Below are 18,770 nucleotides of genomic sequence, written 5' to 3' on the forward strand. Positions count from 1 at the left end.
GTGTTTTAAGTATGTTATAATACAAACCCTTCTATGCTTTTGCCACTTACATGATTTGAGTGAAACATTGATTAACTGTTGCACAAACAAGATGTGAAACACTGCACAATGAGAACACAGAAAAAAAGTAAAAGCTGCAAGGGCTAAAATACTAATGTATATGATGAGCTTTAAAGGGTCGGTTTTTCAATGTGGCTCTGATTTAAATGCCAGGATGCAATGGAAAGCACAGAGTCTGGGTCCACTAGTGACCGACTGTTGGACTCGGTCTACCTAAGGAGTGGAGCTGGACTCAGGAGACCTCAGAACTCTGCAAACCTAACTGCCTCCCACCTTCAAGGCACCCAGGGGAGCTTCCACCTCTCTCAGGTACAATAACGGGGACAATCTGGGTTTTTTGACACATTTTAAAATAAAATTGAGAGGTAAGATAGTACCTGAACAAATTTAAATTTTTATGCAGCCTATATACTTTTGTCAACCAACCCACCCTCAGGTTCTGCTCCCAGAATGCGATGATGATGAAGAAGAAGAAGAAGAAGAAGAAGTAGATGAGCCTGATGGTGCCCGGCCTTCCTTGGGATTAAGGGGTGGGCCTTGTGGTGATGTGACTGGTGCAGAGGCTTCAGGCAATACCAGTGAGGATGATAACAATCCTCTTTCCACCTCCCTGGAACCCAAGTATTTCTCCCAGAGCTTCCACCAAGAACAAGAAGATTCAGATGATGGGTGGAACCATTGCCCAGAAAACCTGGAGCTGGAGTTTCAACAAGGTTGGCTTTATCTTTGGTGTTTACATCAGACATCTACTGTAGATAGTAGGTGATACATATTGGTGCATGGATATATTAACAGCATAGCTTGTGTCTTCAGGTGCCAATGCCACTCAGAGCGTGGTCTACCAGAATGAAGAAGGGCAGTGGGTGACAGACCTGGCATATTACTCCTCCTTTAAGAAAGAGGTTGATGGGAAGACATCAGAGAACGTTGGCCAGTTTCAGACTGATGACTTTGTTCCTTTGAGTATGTTCCAAGACCACAGCACTATAGTAATACAATGAGATTGTTGTACTGTAATCTTTTTGTCTGCAAAATACTGTGAATAATTGAATGGCCAAATATTCCTTTGCAGGTGATGCTATGGATAAGATAGTAAAGGATCAAGAGGAATTTGAGAAGGAGCACCAATTCATGCAGGTATACAACAGTCCCCCTTTTTTCCTTCATGTTTTGATATTTATTGATTGATTTTTATTTTATTTTATATATACATTAGAAGACATTGCAGACTACTTTGAACATACTGTTCATTGGTTACAGGATACTAAAAATAACCTAAATCCACTTGGGTTACAGTGTTGGTCAGAACATAAACAAATTAATGCATGAATGTGTTACAGCCATTTTATGAGAGAAGATGCTAACAGACACCTGGAACTCTTAGCGTGTTGTGGTTTATTTTTGAGTATTGTTGTTCACACAGGAGGAGAAGATTGAACCAGCCAGCAGCAACAGCACCTTTCATAGTGACTCATCTTGGAAAATCCCCTCCAGCAACCACATCCTGATGAGGGCTTCCCAGGTCTCCTCACAGTTAAAAGAGGGGGACCAAAGTTACCTGCGACTGTCTTTTGGGCAGTTTATTGGACAACGCTCTGAAGCCATGGGCTGTCTAGGCAGCACTGATGATGTGGATGGGATTAAACGGGTCTGTAAAACTACAATCTTAGGCCTGCTTACAGAAATGTAATACAAAACAATGTACCTTCTCTCCATCTCCTTGGGAGGATATTAAGAGTTCATTCACATATAAAGCTGTGGAAGGGATGTGCATCAACATTGACATGCAGCTAGTGTCTGATTACTGACAAGCTCTAGCTGTTAATGTGCAGGGGATTTTTTTGGTTGGCAGGAGAGACCCAGGAAATAATTATGACAGGGCTGAATAGGATTGTGTTTCAGCTAATTTTCTAATCAAGTTTGTACAATGGTGAAAAGTTGAGATTGCATTCACTTGCCTTTCGCCTGAGTGGGAACTGTAACATGTATTAATAATTTGTTCTTTGTTCTTCTAGCCGTCGTTTGGCTACATCATTACCTCTCCAGAGAAGAGGGAACCATTTGCTCTAATTCACCCCTCAGAGTTCTCGCCTCACAGTGACACCATGGAAGTCAGTGAAGCAGATAAAACTCTCAACCCAGGTGTGCTCCCAGTATTGTAGAGGCTAAATAATTATTTTCTAGTTTCATATAGCAGTGCCTGATCTTTTCTGTGTTTTGCTTATTTTAAAATGATTTGCTCTTTGCTTTTCTGACTGTTACTCATGGTCTTGTCCTTACAGATGACCTGGACAAAACTCTTGAGGCTCCAGGTGAAAGAATGTCACCCAAAGGTGATACTGATCCAGAACCATGTAAACAGGAGGTACAGGGACCTATTTAAATATTGATATTTTAATATCTCATTGTAGGATTACTTGCACAGCTGTATGGCTTTCTAACATAAAATCACTTCTCATCTTTAGGACCATGCTGTTCGAGCTGCACTGCCTGATCACACTGAGGGTTCTGGCTCTGAGTCAAGCTTGGGTAACCAAAGCTGCGTGTCCCCCGACAATAACAGCAGCCATCTGATGCTGAGCATCAGCACGATTGCTTCAGCCATTGCTGATGCGTCTATCAGCACTGACCCATCACAGCTGGCTGCCATGATCATGGAGCTGTCCAAGAGGAGTAGGGTGAGGAATCGACCTGAGTCCGCAGGACCTGTTGGACCTGAGGAACCACACTCAGCTGAACATGTAAGGCTTTTTTTTAATATATATATATATATATATATATATATATATATATATATATTACTTACATTTAAAAATGTTAAGTTGGTCATTACCAGGCATTGCAAAATTGCTTGAAGTCTGAGTTCATATTTTTTTTCTTGGGTTAGAACATAAACTGATCTTAAATGGTTTAACACGGGACTAGTCCTCCCATCCTCACATTTCATATTAGGGAATATACTGTTCCTTTTTCTAAGTTTAAATAAGTATCTCTCACTAGAATAAGCACAACAAAGTATAAACATACTAAGAATTCCTTATATATAAATTCTAAGAATGTACTTTTTCGTGGTGTTTTGAGGGATCTGCAACAAAAAATCATGAAATTGTGACCTCTGAACCTTTTTTTAAATGTTCATCTTAAAATGAACCTTTAACATAAAGAGTAATGTTTTACCCTCTACATAGATCCTCCCAGAGCCTTATCAGAGCATCTTGGACACACTGCAGAGAAGCACCTGTGTTGGAGAGCTGAGTGCCTTCAACATGGAGAAATACCTGAAAACAACTGATGTGTCAGGCAGCAGTGATGCCTCTGTTGCCCAGACTACCTTTGACCTAACCGGCTGGGCTGATAACCTCAACAGCTCTCAAAGGAGCTATCAGGCAGGATATCCTGAGGAACAGGGGAGCTCAGGTCAGCGAGTGGACAGTGATACTCAACAGAAGCTCACAAGTACCAAAACGGAAGAGAAAGACAGGAGAGGAGAGACAACATTAAACACTAATTCATCTATAGTGTGTCTTTCAAATGCTTTATCACCAGGTCATAAGGTTGACTCAAAAAGAAGCTCTATTCCTCGTCCTCGTACATCTTCCAGCTCTGCCAGAAGGTCTGTGGCCTCAGAGCAATCTTCCACTCTCAAGCCCCATGCAGACAAAATGGCAGTGTTTAATAATGCTGCTTCTGCCACAAAGACTTGTGGTTCCTCAGGCAGGGCCCTCACAGAAGATGGAGTCAAGCCAGGAGAACTAAACCCACAAGCATCCAACAATATTAGGTCTTCCTTAGAAACATCACAAAAGATGGATAAAAGCTCTGCCTCCCCTGGCTTGCAGAGAACCCCGCCAGGTTCGAGGAAATGGCAGTCAGGCCTGCCTTCCTTTAGAGGTTCCTCTCCTCCGCTGCAGAGGGTGAGGAGTGGAGGCCAGCAGCAGCAGCAGCAGCAGCAGCAGCAGCAGCAGGACAGACCCAGTAATTCCCCTGAGAAGAAACTACCACCCAGGAATATGGCTGCTCCACTACCCCGTAGCTCTGTGGAGAAGCATGTTGGCTTCACTCAGCCTCCCCTAGACCCTACATCTAGTAAGTAAAAAAAAAAAACAACAGAAATATGGTTTCTGATTTAAACACTACACATGCAACAGTTGTCTGTACGGTGATTGACCATATTCAAACAACTATTGTACATGATAATAAGGCATTGCCCTTATATAATGAGATGACATGAACATTTGTGTTAACAATTGTTTCTCAGAACTGCCAAATGGTTTTCCCGAGCCATGTGTAGAGGAGACACAGTGTAACTTCAGACCGTCCACTTCTCCACTTACTCACTCCTCTCCAAGTCAGACCTCCATTCCTAATGCTGATGGGTATTGTATCACACATTGACTCTATGAATCAGTAGTATTGAATATTAGTATTTATTATCGAATAGCAATCTTTTTGGCTTCAAATAAAATTCTAAATACCAAAATGTATTGTGATTGCTTGACAAGAAAGGAAGTGTCACATTAGTCTTGAATATTCACTCTGTTGTCTACTCTGGTATAATTTATGTTTCCATTGTTGAGCTGATGCACATTACCACTGAAGGACACAGGGCATTTGCATATTGAGTCATTATTAATTATTACAACTTTGTTGTCTTGTTTTCCCAGTATGGCGTCACCTACGTCGTCCAGTGGACATCTGGCAGACAAACATCCAGGTCTTGACCTCTCTCCTCAATCTACCTGCTCCAGCCCTAGTCTCAGCAGGCTCACATACATTTCAATGAATGACGGGACTGTCATACCTACACCTCAGAGACAAAAGGTACGGTAGGACAAAGTCTTAGTAATGTTGGCTGCAACAGCACTGAAAGTTTAATTTTTGTTGCAAAAAGATCTGTTAATTATGAGTGTGGTTTTTATTGTCTCTGGTTGTATTGCCCTCCACAGAATAACTGTACCATGGCACTGAGCACCACCATCATCAGATTCAGTCCAACTCCACCTGTGGAACCAGATAACCAGTCTAACCTCGATATTCTTGGTCTGCCCAAAAGTCTGGACCAGGTGCAACCACAGCATTCTAAAAGTTTGGACCCCCTACCAGCACATCAGTGTCAAAACCTGGAGCCCTTGTGTAGCGGCTCTGCTTTGAGCTGTACTCGCAGCCAAAGTGAATGTAACTACCACTGCCCCAGGGACAGAACTGCTGATCTTTCAGCAGGTTGCAGGAACCACAAACACCTGTCTGAGTCTAGTGTAAGACAGCTCACTAAAGTGGACTCGGGCTATTGCAGTAATCTGAACATTCAGCAAGCTAGCAGCGCTGCAGCTCCTCAGAGCTCTCAGCAGTGGGGAGCTGCTAGCTCAGTGTCATCTTCGGTGTATGCTGGTGGTCTTGGCATGCCTCCGTCCTACTCATCAGAGGGACATCACTATGTGCCCATCCCCAGCTTCAAGCCCCAATGTGCTGGCTTGATTGACCTCCCCCACCAAGGGGAAATGCAGTCCCTCCTCGCAGGACACTCCATCTTCAACTCCCAGCTGGCTCAGCAGTATTTAGGACCTGAAGCTCCATTACATCCTCGTGCTTATCATGTGGGAGCAACAGGAAATGGTCTTTTTAGTATGTCCTCTACAGGCACGTCTTTTTTCCCTACTTTCATAGATAAAGGTGCTGAGCTATATCTGAAAAAAAACTTAATGATGCAACATCCTAAAATATAAACATGTTAAATTGATTCTGCTTCCTTTTTTTCCCCCCAGGCATACCCAACGGTGATCTCACAGTGAGGCACGTCCATCCCACACCAGGTCCTCTGGGGATTTCTGGGACTGCTGTGTCCCATCACCTCCCAAGACCCCATCAGAGTCAGCAGGACATGGGGATGATGGGAAAACCCTACGGTCAATATGGCACAGAGCCACTGGTGGCAGGTGGTCTTGAGGAACTGAGAGGTAGCAGTGGTCTTGGTGTTTATAAGAAAGTTACCTTCCTTTACCCATTATAATATACTGTGTACATTAGGAAAAAATGCTATGACTACTGTAGTGAGATTAGACCATTAACATAGACTGTTGTTGTTTTGTTTCTTCATACTTTAACTAATCATATTGGTGGGCAAAAGTCAGTCAGATACTGGGAGATAATAATTTTCTTGTGCATAGCAGAAAGTTGCAACAGGCAATTTAACTCTGAATTTATAATTGCTGTAATCAATTATAGTGTTGAAGTCTTTGCATCTCATTGTCTGTCTCATTGTCATCACGTACAATAAGTACATTATTTACCTCTTCTTCCACATGGATAGGCAGCATTTCCCTCTACCAATCCCCTTTCCATTGTCATCCTCAGGCCAAGTGGTGGTGCCAGAGGAACTGCGGTTCCCTCATGCCTGCTGTGTAGGCATCGCCTCACAGACCTCCCTCAGCCTCTTCAACCCCTCTGAGAGATGGCAGCAAGTGTCAGTCACTGTCACCAGTCTGGCTATTGATGGAGAGAAGGTGAGCAGAAAGCACAGAGTGGTGACTAATTATTTTATAGCGTCAAAGCACAGATCATGCTAAAAGTATTTTCAAAATTGGGTTTAAAACCCTTAAAATGTCACATTGTGATGCAAGGGGCTGCTTCTAATTATCAGGCTAAACCAGCTGACAACACTCCTTTCATAATCACCTTTTCTTCTGTCTTCCATACCAATCCCTACAGGTGGATACCTTGCCGTACCAGTGGCTTATAGTGAAGAACAAGACAATCATTGGCCCTAAGACTACAGAGGAGCAGAAGGTGTTGTTCATTCCTCCACAAGCTGGTGTCTACCAGTGTGTCCTCAATGTTTGCTCCTGGCCTGCATCTGCTGAGACAGAGGTTGCTGCCAGGGCCAATATCTTTGCTAAAAGGGTGGTGCTGGTTGCCATAGCAGAGAATCCTGCACTAGAGGTGAGGGCCTGCGGTTCACAGATCACAATTGTCACCAAAAATAATCTGCTACATAAGAAATAAGGCAAAATGATAAATCTGTGGGTTAAAATTCATGTGAAGAGATGGTGTTATCAGGTATATCATGTAGAAGTGAAGTTGCTTATTCCCACCTTTACTGACTGACCTGTAAATAAAATAAATATGTTGCACAGAATGTAAGACAGAATCTTAAATTCATTTTTTTTCTCAGGTTGAAGTAAGCAAATCCGGCTGTTTGGATTTTGGAGACCTTCCAGGAGGAAGTGCCAAATCCATTCCTCTCAAACTGCTAAACAGGACTCATGCTACAGTACCCATCCGTCTGGTCATCAGTGCAGTGAGTCAAAATAGTACACTTCTACATATTCTTGGACCACTTAAAACACATACAGTATACAGATCCACAACAGTGATACAGTGACCTCCAGTGGCAGCTATGTGGTTTTTACATCATAGAACTGTGTAAGGCTAAAAGACAGGTGCATTTTGAAGTAGTTAAGCTAAGCATCAGAGATTTAAGACACCATGTAACCTGGCATACAATATGCCTTAAGTTCATCTTAAATTTTAACCCACATCTAAACTATTGACACAGCAAAGGCTAACAAGTGTTATTAGTGTTTTGACATGATGGAGAGTAGATCAAATACATCTCAAAATACCTGTAAACATGAAACGTTATTTAAAATTGTATGCAATTGGCCCTGAATCTAATCTAATAAATATCTCAGGTCTTACTGTTTCTGATCTAAATAAATTTGATGGTGTTGTAGGGGGGAAATAAAATTGCATTTTAACAGCACATCTTTCTTTTCTATGCAAAAAACACAGCAGTGAGCATAATAAGTAGTATGAGTGATTCACATTTTTCACATCTCATTTCTCCAGAACGCTACAGCATGGCGATGCTTCACCTTTTCCAAGCACCCTGTTACCATGACATCTGAGGCAACCCAGCAGTCTGGACACATGACCCCAGAGTCCTCTCCCTCGGTGATGAATCACGTGATGCATGCCAGCTATGGAGAGGTTAGAATTGCCAAAATCATTACGACCTTATTCAGCATCTCGGTCACTTAATGAATTAATTCCATGCTACATGTTTTTGTCTATATTAACTGTGGCATTCAGAAAAATCTGTGTTTTTTAATACAGTTTCACTGAGCCATTCTAATTCTCTTTCTCACCTATTGAGCTGTGAAACTGGCATTATCAGTCACGTGTTAATGTTTCCTTTTTTCAGAATCCACAGAGCTTCATGGTCTGGGTTCATTTCAAGGCCCCTCAGAAGTACTCCGTTTCTTCAGGTGATCAACTTGAATTGAAGGATGGCTAACGCTTTATGTAGCACTTTGTGGATTTTAACTGTTGGCACCATTTGTGCTAAAGGCAGTGGACACGTTGACTATTTAATTTGTTACTTAAGCTCTAATAATCTAAGAGACATTAGATTTTTACATTTACATTTGCCAACTGAAATAAAATCAAAAAACAAAACCCAGTTATTTTTTGGTAACACTAACTCTTTGTGGTTGTACTCGGCAGGAGAGCTTGGTCCGGCTGATGAGTACAGTGCTCGGGTGGACATTGAAGTGGACTCTCCCGGTCAAAGTCATGTGATCAGGAGTATTCCCCTTAGGGCCAGGTCTGGAACTGCAAGGGTTCATGCTCCTAAAGACCTGCAGGTAGTTAAACTGCCATTTGGCTTTTATTATTGTTTTGTTTGTTTGTATTCAGACTGATAGTGTTATTCCTCTCAACACTGCATTGCAAAGATATTGTTATGTATGTCTTGTTGAGATAGAGCAGCTAATACTGCACTGGCACAAATGTGACTGAAAATCATTGCACCAGCACAAGGTATCCTCAAAAGGATTGCTAATGTAAAACAAAGTAGACACACTATTGTGATTTTCAGTGACCAGTGACAATTAAGCTAATCAGTTACTGTAGATTTTTCAGTTTTTTTGTTCTCTTACTTCAAATCAAATCAAAAGGGATAAGCTTTGCTCTTGTTATTGACTAAGAGATACAGGCTTCAAACCAGCCACTTGTATTCAGCCAGTCATCCACACAATTCCCCAGTTTGTTCGTTAGTTAAACTTGAAGGTGAGACATTTTAAATTAATTGTAAGTAACAGTCTGTCTACATTGTTTCATATAATGTCAAAAGAGAAATGCTTGACAGAAAGTTTAACATAGAACTACTTTTTCTTTTATCATCATGTTCCATTCCTTGTTCAACTTTTCTTGGCCTTTGTAGAGTTGGCAGTCAACTGCTCTTTGTGCTTCTTTTGTCTAGACTGTCAGCCTGTCTGCTCCACTGGGTAAATCTAGTCAACAGATGCTGCCATTAAAGAATGCAGGAAACATTGACGTGCAGCTGAAACTCAAGGTAATTCTGACCTTTACTTTTCTTATTAGATCTGGGGTTTGAGTAAGCCTCTGTGACATTTTGGGCTCAGACTGTGGCACATACATTGGGAATTCATTGATATTTGGCTCCTGTTTTTCTTGTTTTGTCCATTTTCACCTTATTTCTGTCTTCTTTCTCTCACTTTCTCTCTTGTTTGCTCTCTTTCTAACTTTGTTTCTGTATTGCTCCTTCACAAATTCCACCTCTTCTCTCCTGGTTTCCCCTCTTCTTGCCTCACCTGCACAATATTTTGTGCTCTGTTTCTCCCTCAATTTCTTTTTTGTCTCTTCCCCCATGTTGCCTCCGAACATTCAACCGTTCTTTGCTGTTTCATCCCTACATTTGTCCTCTTCTTCTCACTTCTACTTCCTGTCATTGTCTTTCATTTCTGTTTACAGCACAGTGATGCTGAGGACAGTTTCTCTGTGACACCTGATGAACTGTCCCTAAGAGTAGGAGAAGAGCAAGGCATCATGGTCTCCTTCAGAGCACAGGGCAGCAGGAAATATCGAGAAAGGTATATAAAACTTTTTTTGCTTTTACATGTGCTTAAGTAGTTACTATTGTTTTTTTGCATTAACCACATTTTGTAAATGTCCCGTTAATGAGGAACCACAGTTGCAGCCACCCATTCCATAATGGGAATAAGATATTCAAGAAACCCAGTTAACACCTCCTAGAGTTTTGCTTGAAGAACATTTTGGCCGTTTGTATTGTGTAACCCACGTTTCTAACTGGATTTGTATGAAAGTGCCTTGAGACAGGAAAGTATAGTTGTCACAGCAGTGCAAAGAGACAACAGGAAAATTATAACTTGTAGCGTTGCAAAGAAAAACTAAAACAGAAAGTGACACCAACATTTTTTAAAAGTATGACTCGTCAGTCCATATTCTACCAAAAATGCATCATCTCATCCCACTCATATACATGAAATAGGTCAGCTCTGGTGTGGAAATTAGGCTAACCAGGTTACTGCAGTACATGTTGCATATTATGATTATTTTGACAGACATTATGATTGCAATATGATTCACAACACTCATTTTTGCATCAACATTTTTTTTTGTTCATTAAAAAACTGTTACATCCATGAAAATATGATGTGACATTAGTTGGGGTCTGTACCGAACAAACATGTTTTCTTACATCTGGAGAACAAGATTTGTTGTTGTATTACTTTATTAATCCCACAACGGGGAAATTCCCTTGTCACAGCAGCATTTACGTGAAATAAATAAATACAGATATAAAAAAACTATGGTAAAGTGGTAAAGCTATGGTATGCTGGTAATTTGAAAAACAGAAACTACAACATTGATCAGGTGTTGTAGAGTCTGACAGCGGCAGGGATGAAAGACCCTCGGAACCTCTCCTTCTTATACCGAGGGTGTAACAGTCTGCTGCTGAAGGAGCTACTCGGGGACCCCACAGTGTCATGTAGGGGGTGAGAGATGTTGCCCATGATGGATGTCAGCTTCACTAACATCCTCCTTTCACCCACTTCCTTGTAGGCCAGTACATATCTGCAGCACTACAGTACTTCATTATAATGCTGTGTTGTCACACATTGAAATTTTTCATCAAAGCTTCTGTGATTTGGATATTGCTATTTGGATAATATTTCCATTAATTGTGCAGCCCTGCTTGTGCTTGTTGTGTTGCAGCCTTCTCACCATCTTGGTGCTGCCATCAGGTCCTCAGTATGAGGTAACCCTGAAAGGAGAAGTCGTACAAGAGGACTCTGGGAAACCTGCCATTCCCTCTGCTGTCTTTGGTCCTGGTGTGGCCAATGATATTCCACCAATTCTCTCGAATAAACAGTTCGTAGCCTGGGGAGGGGTCACTCTAGGGCGAGCTGTGTAAGCAACTTTTCGTTTTTTCATTAATTTCACTACTATTCGGTTCTTTAAAAAAAAACACGTTTTAGGTATCAATTATTCATTGGAAACTAATCAATAAAAAAAACTCAAGGCCCAGTGTTCCACCGTATTCTATTAAGGCTTGTATAATGTTATTCATGAGAAGGGACAGAGGCTGTCTACAGGGATTGTTATTCCTCAGAAGGTATTTCAAGATAATGCACAATTTATTTACAGTCATTCAAGGGAGGTAAAGTACAGACAGCAGTAAGAAAGCTAACTCTCCCATAGGATTCTTTAAAGTTTAACTGGATCCAGGTTTAAATTTGCTATTCTACACAAATGAGGACATTTAGATTAAGACTCTCAATCTCAAAGCAAAGTTTGTCAAATGTATCAAGTTTGACACAGAACTCATTCACACTGTTATCACCAACAGCCACCATTGTTTTTCAGCCAACAGAAGCTGGTTTTAAGGAACAACTCGACTAACACCACACAGCAGCTACGGCTGCTTATTCGGGGTCAAGACCAGGACTGTTTTCAGGTACAGTTTAATATTTGCATATTTGAAAACTGAACATGGTATGTTAGATTTATATCAGAGTATCCATACATCTTAGTTTTGTTTTGGGATCACCTGCAGAGTTTATTTTCATTTCTATACTACCTTATGTTTGTAATCAGCGATCCAAGTATTTATGACTAAATGTGGTTTTATTTAATCCGATTGTCTTTGTACAACCAGTTGGATCACACAGATGCATGTAGCTAAAACCAGATGAAGAAGAGGCCTTAGATGAATACATTAATGTTGCATTAAAGGAGTATTTCACCAATTTAGCATACGATCAAATGTATAATTAACGAGTATGAGGTAACCCTGAAAGGAGAAGTTGTCTCAGAAGACTGTGGGAAACCTGCCATTCCCTCTGCTGTCTTTGGTCCTGGTGTGGCCAATGATATTCCACCAATTCTCTCGAATAAACAGTTCGTAGCCTGGGGAGGGGTCAGTCTAGGGAAAGCTGTGTAAGCTACTTTTCAGTTTTTCGTTTATTTCAATACTATTTGGTTCTAGAAAAAATACTTTTAGGCATAATTTATTCACTGGAAAGTAATCAATAAAATTACTCTGGGCCCAGTGGTTTTTAGGAAACGAGATCATACCTTTTAATCACATAGTATCAAAAAACTTGATAGACTTACTGACAGGCTAGTGTGTGAAATCGGGAGTTCCTCTTTTACAGGGTTCAAATTTGTCGCCCTTTCTCCTGACATTCTGCAATTTCTCGTCTAATAAAACAAATTCTATGAAACCATAATAAATCATTTGACTAATTGCTTATAATGTCTACACTATTCAAATGTATATCATCATTTAGTATATAAACTTGTCTCTCTCAGCTTCAGAGTATGTTCAGTCCCGAGGAGCGTCTGACCCGACATGGGGAGCTGTCCATTCGTCCCAGAGAGGACGTGACCGTCCACCTGCTCTTTGCTCCCACCAGGGTGGCCTGCATGTTGGCCAAGCTGGAGATCAAACAGTCTGGAGTCCGGCCTTCACAGCCAGGGGTCAAGTTCACTGTGAGGATGTGCCCATTTCTCTCAACTCTCTTGCTTGTAGTCCTTCATCACTTTGCATTTCTCTCTCTTATCCTCTACACATTCTCACTCCTGCCTCATTCTCTCTGCCGTTTCTTGGCCAAGTTTTCTTATTATCTATTGAAAGACTTGGGCTATAGTTTAGTTTAGCTCCTATATTTCCCACCTTCAGATTCCACTGTCGGGCTACGGTGGGACCAGCAACATAATCCTGGAGGACCAGAGGAAACAGGCTGACGGCTATGTGGCGACACTGACCGACATAGCTGTTAGTCGTGTCAGCAAAGTTTGTCTGTGCGTGAGGAACACTGGCTCCAGAGCAGCTTTCATCAAAGCCATAGTCTTCTCTGATGTGCAGAAACGATCAGTTATGGAACCGTCTGTCGTCAGCCTCGCCCCGTCACAGTTTGTACTGAAGGAAAGGACACAAGAGGTAGGAGAGGGGATACAAGTAATGTGAATCACACTGTAGTTCAGAAAAGTGCTACACAAGACAGTAGATTTTATTATAAATATTTGTGTGTGTTTTCAGGTGATCACTGTGCTAATGAAGTCCACCAAAAGAGAACAGAATCTGTGTCAGTCAGCCAATGCACTGCTGGCTACTGTCTGTCTGTTTTGTGGAGATGAAGTCTCCAGGCAGCAGTATAGGAGGTGAGACCTTAACTTAATCCTAAGTATATTTGTTTTATGCTATTTAAAAACAGTAATGTTAGCAGGTATGGGGATTCGTAGTGGATGGTTGATTTAAATCTGAAAAAAGATTAATACAAAGCCCTGATGTAGTGAAAATGTCCTTTTTAAAAATAATAATTTGAATCTCTCTGGATTTAATTGATTGTATCAATGTCACTTAGCATCTTTAGGCATGAAAGTACTGTTATGTGCTGTAATGGCAAATGTAAATTAACTTCACTACTGTGTAGGCTCTTGCTGTTTGTTCCCCCTACAGTGTGTTTGTGTTTTCTTCTTTCAGATTGCTTCAGAGCAAACCAGAGGCTGCAACAAAGGCTCTGTCTGAGAACAGTCTGCTGAAAAACATAGACTTTAATGAGAAGTTCCTGGGAGAAGAAAATATTACAGAGAGTAAGATATTATTATTATTATTATTATGATTATTATATTTGGTCTCCTCTCAAAAACAGCAGAGTTTGAAAGCTGATCTGAAGATTTAATTATTTTGACCTTCAACTAAATACTATTTGAAGTGATAATCTACAGTAAAATAATGGAAATAGCAGACTAAATTTAAAAAGGTTGTTGGAATAGATGTCTCCAATTTTGCTAGCTCTAACTAAGAATTTACCCTTTTTATAGCTTATGACCTGCCCCAGCGGCCCAATGAAGCTCACATCTTCTATGGAAACATGAGTAAGATAGTGGTGTCATTGCTGGGAAGTACAAAGAGCACAGACTGTGAGCAGAGCAACCACACTGAGCTGCTGCTGCCCTCTGCCAGACACAGTTCAGAGACCGACAGGTACTGTCAGAAATATTTCTAACTCACTGTAATATACTAGAACCTGGTTCATTGAAATGCCAGCCTTCTGAATACGCACAACACAACAGATACATTTAATACAAACAGATATACAAAAATCAATTGCTAAACAGTATTTATCAGTATTGTAAAGTCAGTTATATATGATTGGTTGTTTTTAGTGTACATTCAACGTAATACTACATATGCACTCAGTAAAAGCTAAACTCTTAGACTAGGTCTGTACGTTTTTTTTAATTTTTTTATAGTGAACACATTTTGTTTATTTGTCTGCGTAAGTCAACACAATGTACGGTTTAATGTTATTGTGTAATTCCCAGTGGTTTGCCAAATGGCAACGTGTCTCTGGACGTGCTTCCAGTGAAAGGTCCCCAAGGTCCAGCACTAAGAGTAACAGAGCCCTCCTTAAAGGTACCATAAGCACTTTTTAATGGACTTCCAATGGTTTCTTGTGTTGACTGATGATATTAGACTTTGTTATGTTGGTGTTGTTTCAGCTGGATGAGATGAAAACATTTGTTTCACTGCATTTGACATTAAAAGATATGCATTTTTCAATGCAGAATGTCTGTTTTTTTTCCCCCCCAGGCGTCAGAGCCATTACACAGGCATTCTGAGTCCTGGACCATCCATCCAGAACAACTTGTCCTTGCAGCTCCCACCATCAGTGAGTAGAATCTAGATTTCAAAAGCACATTATGTGAACTTTTATCACCTTAGAGTTGAATTCAATTGCAGAGTTTCAGTATGGTTGTTGTAAGCAATCACCTCCAAACCATTAGTGAATAACTTCAGTAGCCAGCAGTCCACATGATGTTGTTGTTGCTGTTTTTAGATGGTACAGCCACCACCAGTCAGGCTAAGATCCGGAACAATACATCCAGAGAGCTGAGGTTTGATTTGTCCTGGCCTGCTCACTGCCTTACCATCACCCCTCAGCATGGAGTTATCGAGCCTCAGTAAGAATACACTTGGTTGTTCAATGAAATATATTGGCTAAAGTCACAGTTTTTGGGTTAGAATTAGACCCCACGTTGTTTGTTGGATGTCTTTCTGTGTATTGTTCTGGTTTTATTTGCAGTTTCCAGACTGTAAATGATGATATCACAACCTCAAAATAAATGTAGTATTTACGAGTGTCATCATAGCTTATTAAAAGAACAATTACAGGAAGAAGGTCCATCATAATTGATGTGACTGAGTATATATGTGATTTTAATTATTCCACTTATTTCTTAATTATTGTTAACCAAGGTGCCACCTGCAGATTTTGATCAGTCCCAACCCTTCACTAGCAAATAAATCTGCCTTGCTGCCATGGAGTGGACAGATTTATGTCCAGTGTGACGGTCAGCAGAAGGTATGAAACACTCTAACTTCTCTAGAGGTTTGAAAAAAGCTTCTTGTCCAGTCATGCACCTTGTGTTGTGAGAACTAAACAAGAGCTCAACATGTGCAATGTGATTACTGCTCCAGTTTATTAAGGTCCAGATTCGTCGGGACCTGGCTCTGGATGTGTCTGCGTCCCCAGCAGACACGACCCTGTCAGCCCTATCCCCGCAGGTTGCCACCCCTGTGCTTCCTGTGGCCAGGCTCACTACCAAGCCCTCGCTACTACCACAGACCCCACAGGCACCTCAGGCCCTGGTGGCGATCAGCAACAAGACAATCATGTTCCCCACCACTCCCTCAGGGGAAACGTCAGGTAGGGAGCTGACTTTCCAGAGCACAGAAGTTGCTCCCAGTACATGAAGTCTGAGTGTTAGTGAAAAAATATTTCCTACCTGTTGTTGGGGTTTTAAGTCAGCGCCTGTAGGCTAAAACTTGCTTTTCTCTCCTCTGCTTCAGAGGCCCAGCTGGAGGTGCAGAATGGGGAAGTAGAAGTGAGGTGGTACCTGTCATCATTTGCCCCTCCTTATGTCAAGGTGCCTTTTCTTTCTTTCTTTCGTCAACTCTTTCATTCCAGTTTACGTTTCTTTGTTGTTATCCCTCCTCTGGGAACAAATGTTTTCATTTATTTTTCTTTTGAATTTAGTTTATCTTAGTGTGTAAGTGAAGCTAAATTCTTGTCCTCTGTCTCATGACTCACTCAGTAATGAGTTTATTTTGTAGGCTCACACTCCTGATGTTGTTTTAATCTTGTTGTTCGGTCTTGTTGCTGGCCGTTGTGTGATAGCAGTGACTCAGGTCAAGCTGTGGTCTGTCTCTCTCTCTCTCTCTCTCTGTCTCTGTCTCTGTCTCTCTCTCTCTCTGTCTCTGTCTCTGTCTCTGTCTCTGTCTCTCTCTGTCTCTGTCTCTGTCTCTCTCTCTCTATCTCTTCAGGGGGTTGACAACACTGGAGATGTGTACCGGGCCACTTACACTGCTTTCAGATGCTCCAGGGTCTCAGGCACTCTGGGAGCCCATGAGAAGATGCAGGTAGGAGCTCACATCCAACTAGATGAATCAGTAGTGGGAGCAATCAAAAACAAATCTGAATATAAGGAAAACATAATCGCCATAAACCATTGCAAATTAGAATAGCATAATATGAAATGATGATGATGATTTGATTGATTGAGTGACGAGTGGGACTATATATATGTGTATATATATATATATATATATATATATATTTTTGTGGTAAAAACATATTTTCATACATGATACTGTGGCTCCCAAGCACAGGTACAGTAACAACGTTTATCACGGTACTGTTCCATTTAGGTGTGGCAGTTAGTCAGGCCAGTGAGACTGTATACACAGTTCCAGGGCTTGGCTGGAAGACCATTATTTGAGACCCAGCTTTTTATGTGAGAAAATACAGTATCAGGCCTATACTAGTGGCACAAAATAAACAGAAAATACAATTTAAATCATTAATCGCAATTATTTGTATGACAATTAATCCTCAACTATAGTTTCATCCCTAGCAGAGCCCTGGATATGGTATATCTAATAGAATACAGCCATTATTATAATTGATGGGTCTATAGGTGAGCTATATCTACTGTTTATTACACTTTAAAACCTTGCAGCAGTAAAACTGTTCCGAGTTAGTTGGTTGCCCTCTAAAAACATCTAGGAGTATGATGTGCATTTACACGGTTCAATACGTTTCGATTGTTTCGTCTAATGTTTTTCTTGCTCTTCTAGGTGCCCATTACTTTCCTGCCCAGGGACAGAGGGGACTATGCCCAGTTCTGGGACTTAGAGTGCCACCCCGTGTCTGAGCCGCATCAGAAAACCAGAATCCGCTTCCAGCTCTGTGGCACCGTGAGGACTCATTTATTAGTTCTGTTGCCTGGGATTCAAACACCATACTGAGAGCAATTGTGCTTCTGTAGTGCAGGAGATACATACACTGGAAAAGACATTCACTTTTTTCATGTTATGATTTACTGTCAAAACCACTTTGTAACATTTACTTTACTGCTACTGCCTTGTTTTTTTTTTTTTTATTGGTGGTGTCTTATACTCACATCCCATAACTGATTACTAAAGTACTTATCTTATTATATAATTCTCAGTTTTGTTATACTCCTAAAATAGTTAAGAGTATCATTACAGTTTTTTTTTGCTCTCTTTAACCATGCTTATTTAAACCTTAATGAAGTGCATTCCTCTTACTTGTGCATTGTTTTACGTATTTATATTAGGCAAACTTTAATCTACCATCTTTATCAGACTAATTATGTGCAACAAGCAGTTATATACACTCACTAATTAACTTGTTTCGCTCTCAAACCATACCATGTTTACATGACCATTGCTCACTGGGGGCAATGCTCACTTTAAAGCATCAGCATTAGAAAACCCCCCCAGCCCGTATGACAGTAGTAGTATGACTATAGCTTTGGAGTGTTGGTGACAGAATTAACAAATGAGAAAAGTGGGTTGTGGGATGGTAAGGAGAGCCACCCTGCTGAGATGGGCCTGCGGGCTTTGCGTGTGTGCCGCTTTAATGTGAAATGTTATGACAGACCCAGTTAACTTAAGAGCATACATACACAGCAAGTGGGATGTCAGATAGATGGCTCCACATAAGTAGGTTAAGTGGCTATGATGGTAGTGCTTCTGTTGTTGTTGCCTTACTTCTTAGATGTAGTGTTAAAGTGGAGTGCCAAACCCTTCAGTGGTGTTAAATACTAATGTGTAGCTCAAATTTGCAAAACTTTGATTTACATATGTTCCTGACAGTCTGGTGTGTGATATGTTTGACATTTAGTTTTCATTATGTCTGCATGTGATTAGTAATAGATTTTATAACAATGTGTCACCATCAGTAACACAGTCTAATCGTTTGGGCATGATATACTTGAAAGATGGTGGAGGTTATTTCTTCTCAGTTGTATTGTACTAACTAGCAGCTTTGTAGTTGTACAGAGATGTAATG

General features: G+C 40.9%; 1 protein-coding gene across 3 annotated transcripts in view; it reads left to right on the plus strand.

Moving 5' to 3' along the window:
• cep192 (centrosomal protein 192) overlaps positions 1 to 18,770 on the plus strand; it is a 28,937-nt gene that overhangs the window by 6,415 nt on the left and 3,752 nt on the right. For all 3 annotated transcript variants that reach the window (XM_051406562.1, XM_051406561.1, XM_051406563.1), the window contains exons 13-48: positions 214 to 369; positions 497 to 773; positions 874 to 1,023; positions 1,133 to 1,197; positions 1,484 to 1,708; positions 2,076 to 2,202; positions 2,343 to 2,425; positions 2,526 to 2,801; positions 3,249 to 4,146; positions 4,319 to 4,436; positions 4,725 to 4,881; positions 5,007 to 5,703; positions 5,829 to 6,014; positions 6,412 to 6,560; positions 6,766 to 6,996; positions 7,229 to 7,354; positions 7,906 to 8,046; positions 8,261 to 8,324; positions 8,563 to 8,702; positions 9,320 to 9,412; positions 9,832 to 9,950; positions 11,098 to 11,292; positions 11,749 to 11,839; positions 12,697 to 12,876; positions 13,067 to 13,327; positions 13,427 to 13,548; positions 13,871 to 13,980; positions 14,212 to 14,374; positions 14,716 to 14,806; positions 14,984 to 15,062; positions 15,231 to 15,354; positions 15,650 to 15,755; positions 15,872 to 16,100; positions 16,244 to 16,320; positions 16,718 to 16,813; positions 17,531 to 17,650. In XM_051406562.1, the coding sequence (XP_051262522.1) occupies positions 214 to 369; positions 497 to 773; positions 874 to 1,023; positions 1,133 to 1,197; positions 1,484 to 1,708; positions 2,076 to 2,202; positions 2,343 to 2,425; positions 2,526 to 2,801; positions 3,249 to 4,146; positions 4,319 to 4,436; positions 4,725 to 4,881; positions 5,007 to 5,703; positions 5,829 to 6,014; positions 6,412 to 6,560; positions 6,766 to 6,996; positions 7,229 to 7,354; positions 7,906 to 8,046; positions 8,261 to 8,324; positions 8,563 to 8,702; positions 9,320 to 9,412; positions 9,832 to 9,950; positions 11,098 to 11,292; positions 11,749 to 11,839; positions 12,697 to 12,876; positions 13,067 to 13,327; positions 13,427 to 13,548; positions 13,871 to 13,980; positions 14,212 to 14,374; positions 14,716 to 14,806; positions 14,984 to 15,062; positions 15,231 to 15,354; positions 15,650 to 15,755; positions 15,872 to 16,100; positions 16,244 to 16,320; positions 16,718 to 16,813; positions 17,531 to 17,650 (6,522 nt within the window). The remainder of the gene's footprint in view (positions 1 to 213; positions 370 to 496; positions 774 to 873; positions 1,024 to 1,132; positions 1,198 to 1,483; positions 1,709 to 2,075; positions 2,203 to 2,342; positions 2,426 to 2,525; positions 2,802 to 3,248; positions 4,147 to 4,318; positions 4,437 to 4,724; positions 4,882 to 5,006; positions 5,704 to 5,828; positions 6,015 to 6,411; positions 6,561 to 6,765; positions 6,997 to 7,228; positions 7,355 to 7,905; positions 8,047 to 8,260; positions 8,325 to 8,562; positions 8,703 to 9,319; positions 9,413 to 9,831; positions 9,951 to 11,097; positions 11,293 to 11,748; positions 11,840 to 12,696; positions 12,877 to 13,066; positions 13,328 to 13,426; positions 13,549 to 13,870; positions 13,981 to 14,211; positions 14,375 to 14,715; positions 14,807 to 14,983; positions 15,063 to 15,230; positions 15,355 to 15,649; positions 15,756 to 15,871; positions 16,101 to 16,243; positions 16,321 to 16,717; positions 16,814 to 17,530; positions 17,651 to 18,770) is intronic.

This window comes from Dicentrarchus labrax, unplaced genomic scaffold, assembly GCF_905237075.1.
Source record: "Dicentrarchus labrax unplaced genomic scaffold, dlabrax2021, whole genome shotgun sequence".
Classification (NCBI taxonomy): Eukaryota; Metazoa; Chordata; class Actinopteri; family Moronidae; genus Dicentrarchus; species Dicentrarchus labrax.